This window comes from Mercurialis annua, linkage group LG7 (assembly GCF_937616625.2).
Source record: "Mercurialis annua linkage group LG7, ddMerAnnu1.2, whole genome shotgun sequence".
Classification (NCBI taxonomy): Eukaryota; Viridiplantae; Streptophyta; class Magnoliopsida; order Malpighiales; family Euphorbiaceae; genus Mercurialis; species Mercurialis annua.
In genome coordinates, this window is record NC_065576.1 from 20,542,436 (window position 1) to 20,548,544 (window position 6,109).

Here is a 6,109-nt window from a genome sequence, read left to right on the forward strand (position 1 = left end):
ACCCATTTTAAGTCAAGTCTGGTCAAGTCAAGTCATCTGTTCTATTTCAGCTAAATCGAACCCATTTTAGGTCGAGCCTGGTCAAGTCATGTCATTTGTTCTATTTCAGTTAAATCGAACCCATTTTAGGTCGAGCCTGGTCAAGTCAGGTCATTTGTTCTCTTTCAGTTAAATCGAACCCATTTTAGGTCGAGCCTGATCAAGTCAGGTCATTTATTCAATTTCAGTTAAATCGAACCCCCTTAAGGTCGAGCCTGGTCAAGTCAGGTCATTTATTCAATTTTAGTTAAACCGAACCTACTTAAGGTCGAGCCTGGTCAAGTCAGGTCATTTATTCTATTACAGTTAAATCGAACTCATTTTAGGTCGAGTCTGGTCAAGTCAGGCCATTTGTTGCAAATTAATGCTGCATGAGATCTCTATCCAAAATCCATATCTTATTTTTCGCATCTCTTTTACAAACAAAATAAATGCAAAAAGGGGACAGCTGTTGATACCTAATTTTGTCCGGTCAAAATAGAGAAAATTGAATAAATTAAAATTGCTAGTATTTTGGTGTTTTATAACTATATATGAAATATAAATAAATTAAAAATTCAGTACGCCTAATGCTAACCAGTACTAAACCTGAAAAATCAAATTTAGTCTTTTACCACCCCACTACTACATTTCATTTGGCATCGTTAAATTTTTTTTCGATAAAAAAAATATTAGTATCAAATTAAATTTATTTTTTATGGTTCCCTTATTAAACTGCCAAAATAAATGAAAGAAAATTAAAATAATATGAATTTTAATTTCAAAGATAAAAGATTATTGTGTAAATACATAATCTCATATTATATTTACAAGAAAAATAAACAATCTTAAGGCATAATGGGGTTATTCATAGTCTAATAATCAAATGGCCAAACATGGGCTATCTTCAAATTGATATTCTTCATCTGATTTCTCCTGCCTCTAGCCCAGCTCCATCAATTAATTTCTCCTGCCTTCTCCTACTCCAAGCCCGACTCTATCAACTGGTAACTAAGGATAATACCTGATTCAGTAACAATTATCAAAGCTAATCATTACAACCGTCTAATTTAACTAACAAAAATTAAACAACAAACAACCTATAACTATAGCTTTGCTGAGTATGAACTTGATTACCTTTAGAAAACTCACATTTATCCAAGCATGACGTGAGGATAGCAGATATAACATGAATAAAGGAATTCAGAGTAGGGAGGAGAAGGAGAGATAGAAAACAGAAAAAAAAGGGAAGAAAAAATCAGGAAAATTTGATGAGAGTGATAGGTGATAGTGTATAGAAGAAAAACAAAAAAAACAGAAGAAATATAGTACATATAGCAAGTCTGGGAAGCCATTAGTAGTAGTTGCGGATACTGGAGGGACCACAAAACAAAACTATAGGAACAAATCAGTGAATAAGCACATCAACTCGGCAACAACAGCAGGCATAAAATTCACATATTAATAGGTATAACACTTCTCTTATCATTTTTCTCATCTTTATTTTTACTTTTCTTTTGTATTATCTGTTTAACATTCTAAACATTCAAATCAACTTCAAATGTCGGATTAAGTACTGGGATGGGTTGATACCCATTTTGGCAATCCTAAGATTCAATAACAAGTTCACTAGTTCAAATAGGCATTAAATTCGCCAATTCAAAATAACAAAAACATAGATAACAAGGGCATCACACAATATAATATAATCAACAAATACATATAAAGCTGGAAATAAACTAGTAGAGTAATGAAGTTTACCTCGGAATCGTGCTGTAGTATCATATTCTTAGATGCACATCATTTTTTTTCCTTTTGTTCAGTCGCCGTTTCCGGAGCCGATGCCTCGCTTTTATCTCGATAGCTTGTTCTTTATCACTAATTTTCCCCATAAGAGACTGAACTGAATCAAACTCATCGATCGCAGTTCGATAAGTTAAATAGATTTAAATCAGAAAAACCCAAAAAAAATTGGAATCGGTAAAAAAAAGAGGGTATAGAAAGAAATCGATTCGCATATAGTACCAACTAAATGAGTAGATTAATTACCACTGAGTGCGTAAAAGCAAATCAGAATCAAAAATCGCCAAAATCGCTCAAGAACCCTAATTTTTTCGTCCAAAAATTGAAATGAATAAATATTTGTTTTAGAAGAAAATAGTGAATTAGAGAGGAAAATGGTGAAATAGAGATTATAGTAGAGTGTTTTTTTTTCTGTTTCCAGAACTGAAAATAGATAATATAAAGAACGATTAGAAAAATCAAACAGAAGAAAAATAAAAAGGACGAAAAAGAGTGTGGTTGCGGAGAGGAAATAAGAGGAAAAATAGAAATTAGGTTTTGAGTAATTGATTTTTATGAAGTGTGTTTGGAATGTTGGCCCATTCATTACAACAGTGAGCCATTTTTCATTTTCATAATAAGGGCCTGGATAGACCCTTCTTTGTCTTATTTATTATCCTTATATAAATAAATTTCCATTTAGTTAACCCATAAGCTATTTATAATTAATAATTATTATCTCTCCTCATTTATTTGTATTACGATTAAATTTTATAATTGCTTGATTATAGAATTATTATTTTCAATAATTTTGTTGTTATTTGGTTAGTTCTTTATTTATTACCATAATTATTACGAGTATTAATAATAACGTGATCTAGGACACCGAATTTTATTATCCGTGAAATATAAAAATAATTCTAACGGTATCTTGGATAAGATATCTAATAATAAAATGGCTCAATTACCAAAAAATACCAAACCTTTGCGGGATGTTTCAAATTTAGCCAAACCTTTTAAAATCACCAAATTTAACCATTTTCCACATATTATGTACCTTTTTCAGCCTTTAGCAAATCAAACCGGATTTGCTGCCCTCGTGTCATCCCAGTCCGCGCTGACTCATTAAAACGTTGTCGCATTGCAGATGAAATGGCACATGTCTGATTACCTAACCGAACTCGGTCTGAACCAGCAGCTAACCGAGCTCACCCTAACCCATGAAATGAAACGCTGCGTTTTGTTCTAATTCAGAAGGAGAAAACGCTGCGTTTCAATTTTTCCCCCCAAACTCAGTTTCTCTTTTCCTCTTCGACATTTCATCTTCTCAATCTCCTCTTCTCTAACCTAAAATATTACCTCTGAAAGAAAAGAAAACCCTAATATCTCAAACAAATGCAATGAACAAGTCAGTTTTTGAATAATTATTCCTCGTTACTGTGCACATAGATGGCGTCTGGAAAATTGAAGAATTACATGTAAGTAATTGAATTTTATTACCCTCGCTTAAATAGGGATTTTAGCATTAGGGTTTTTAAGCAATTTTGATTTTGGGTTTCCATTTTTTAAATAATCTCGCTTGTCTGTAAGAATTAGTTTTGTTTTTGTGATTAAATTTTATTTTCAGTTTTGATTTCAAAATTAGGGTTTATGGTGTTAGGCGTTCTAAAATTAGGGGTTTTGAACACTGTTTAGGTTTGCCGATTATTTTAGGGTTTTTGTTTGCAATCATCATCTAAATAATCGTAGATCCTGTCGAATGAGCTTCCTTATATGAACTGTTCTGCTTGAGATAGTTTTTAATTTTTGTTTATTTGAATTTTTCAATTATATATTCAATGTGAATTTGCCACTGTATGTTAATTATCAGTATTTAATGTAGGTTTTTTGCTGTGCTAATTATTGTGATTTCGTATGTTATTTTATTGTAATTTATAGAATTGTTCTTGCTTAGTGAATTCATTTTATGTTGAGCTCTAACTATGCTAGATGGTTCATTTGGTTTGACGAATTTATGGAACCCACTATGTTTAGAATGTGCAATAGTTTGCTAAAATGTTGCTGAATAGGTTAATTTATGTTTATAGCTGTGGCATGCTATTAGTTGAACTGTGTTTTACGTTCTTTGAATTTACTGTACATTATTTTGTACCGTGGTTTTCAGGGAACATAAATGCCAGTTGCCGATTATTTACGATTATTTACTTTTCAGTTTTGATTTCAAATTTTTTTGCTAGTGTCATGATTAGGTTGTGATTAACATGAGAGTTGAAGCTATTGCTGCTGTTATTATTGGTATTTTATGTGTTTTGAGAACTGAGGATAGACAAAACTCCGGTTAATAATGTTTATTGTTTAATTTTCAGAGCTTCGGTGGAAGTATGGGTTGATGTCGATATGACTGATACTATACCAGTAAGATGGAAATACAACAGCGGTCACTCCGTGCAATCCTCCTGGTACTGTAATGAAGGATTAACCCATGGTGGTATATTGGCAAGGGTTAAAGAAATGGGACATGGACTCGTAAGCAGAATAGGTGTGTACAAACCAAGCCGAGAGTTTAAATCAAGACAAGAATGGGACGCATTAACAATGTTGAACAACGATGCTGAGGTCAAACAATTTTGGATCGAAGCTCAAAGCATCGGTTTTGGAAAAATGTTTATAGAGTGTAAAGCTCAACCAAGTGAGAAGCCTCTACCAGAAACAGAAGGAGATGTTGAGTCTAAAGGAGGTGTTGAGTCTGACAATGCAAGTGTAGAGGAACATGTACACTTAGAGGATGATACATATTTGGAGGATGATGCGGCTGTCGAAGATGCAAATTTGGAGGATACGGCAATAGTGCAGTCCTACGTGGAGGATGATGCCCCTGTTGAAGATGTGAATTTGGAGGATGAGGTAATTATGCAGGCAGCGAACAAGGCTGACAACGAACGAAGAATTGATGACGAAGAAATAAGGTACATGGCTGACAGCGAACAAGGAACTGATGACGAAGACGACGAAATCAATGGTGGCAATGAGTCTGACGAAGAGTGCATTACTGCTAGGGAGAGTAATCGAAATTTTCGCACCGCGGCCGTAGATGCAATTAACGGGTTAGGCTTAGATGACATGTTAGCTGCCCCGGGTGGTATTTGTAATGATGATCAGGACGACTGGGCTACATGTTGTGGAGATACAAATACCGAAGAAGCTGAAAAAAAGGGAGTGATTATGCGGAAAGTGACGATGGGTTAGTCACACCATCAAGTAGTGACGAGGGTGATCTAGAGATTAGGGTAAAACGGAAACGTAGGCCGATTTTTTATAATCCTAAGAGCAACCACGAGGAACTGAAATTTGTGGTCAATATGCATTTTACGACAAGAGATCAATTGAGGAGTGTTGTCCAACAGTGGGCATTGCTGAATGGACACAATGTGGGCTGGGTTAGGAGTGCTAAAACAAGGTTAGAGGCTGTTTGTAGTGGAGATTGTAGTTGGAGGCTCTATGCATCGAAGATTGGTGGTGAGAAGACCTTTCAGATAAGAAGGGTGTCGAAAAACCATACTTGTCCCAGAGCCATGACTAATAGGCAAGCTACATCAGAGTGGATTGCAAAGAAATTCATTCAGCGGTTTCGTAGAAACCCAATGTATGTCCCGGCTGAAATGATGCTTGATGTTAAAGATAAGTACAACGGTCTCACTGTCTCGCGGTCGACCTGTTACCGAGCAAGGGATTTAGCTTTGCAGCTTATTCGGGGGTCCCTGGAAACCCACTACACGCAATTTAGATCATATGATGCTGAGCTGAAGAGGGTTGATACGGAGGGCCTGTTTAGTTTTTTTTTCATTCACAATCCAGACAATGGGGCTCCAGTGTTTCAGAGGTATTACGTAGGTTTTTCGGGCCTAAAGAAGGGTTTTAAGAATGGATGTAGACCTATTCTTTGTGTCGACGGATGTTTTTTGAAAACCTTAGTTGTCGGAGCTCTACTCAGTGCGGTTGCACGTGACGGCAATAATCAGATGTTCCCGGTCGCCTGGGCCATAGTCGAAGCTTAAAACGAAGAAACATGGACTTGGTTTATCGAGTACTTGATGGATGACTTGGGCTATGACGATGGATTGGGGCTGATATTTGTTAGTGACCAACAAAAGGTCATTTCTTAACCTGTACTGAAGTTTGTTTTTAATTGCATTATATTTTGAATTTGAACAGTGCTCTATTTGTATGCATGCATGTTTTCAATTCCTTTATTCTGTCAAATTTGATTATAATTTAGTATTGATCTTAAGCAAAAATCTGTTTTCTTACC

The 6,109-nt window shown here is 35.3% G+C and overlaps 1 protein-coding gene and 1 long non-coding RNA gene across 3 annotated transcripts; one reads left to right on the forward strand and one right to left on the reverse strand.

Annotated features, from left to right (window-relative positions):
• Positions 1-776: 776 nt before the first annotated feature.
• Positions 777-2,385, reverse strand: LOC126655022 (uncharacterized). Of its 2 annotated transcripts, XR_007632849.2 has the most exons (3): positions 2,068-2,343; positions 1,780-1,921; positions 777-1,042 (listed from the first exon to the last, which is right to left on the reverse strand). It is a non-coding gene; the product is annotated as an uncharacterized LOC126655022 (long non-coding RNA). The 2 variants fall into 2 exon arrangements; XR_007632848.1 differs by having other exon boundaries at positions 1,780-2,385.
• A 2,774-nt stretch (positions 2,386-5,159) lies between these two features.
• Positions 5,160-5,855, forward strand: LOC126656947 (uncharacterized). The gene has a single exon (XM_050351571.1). It carries the CDS (start codon positions 5,160-5,162, stop codon positions 5,853-5,855), a length of 696 nt encoding a protein of 231 aa, XP_050207528.1.
• The last annotated feature ends 254 nt before the right edge of the window (positions 5,856-6,109 follow it).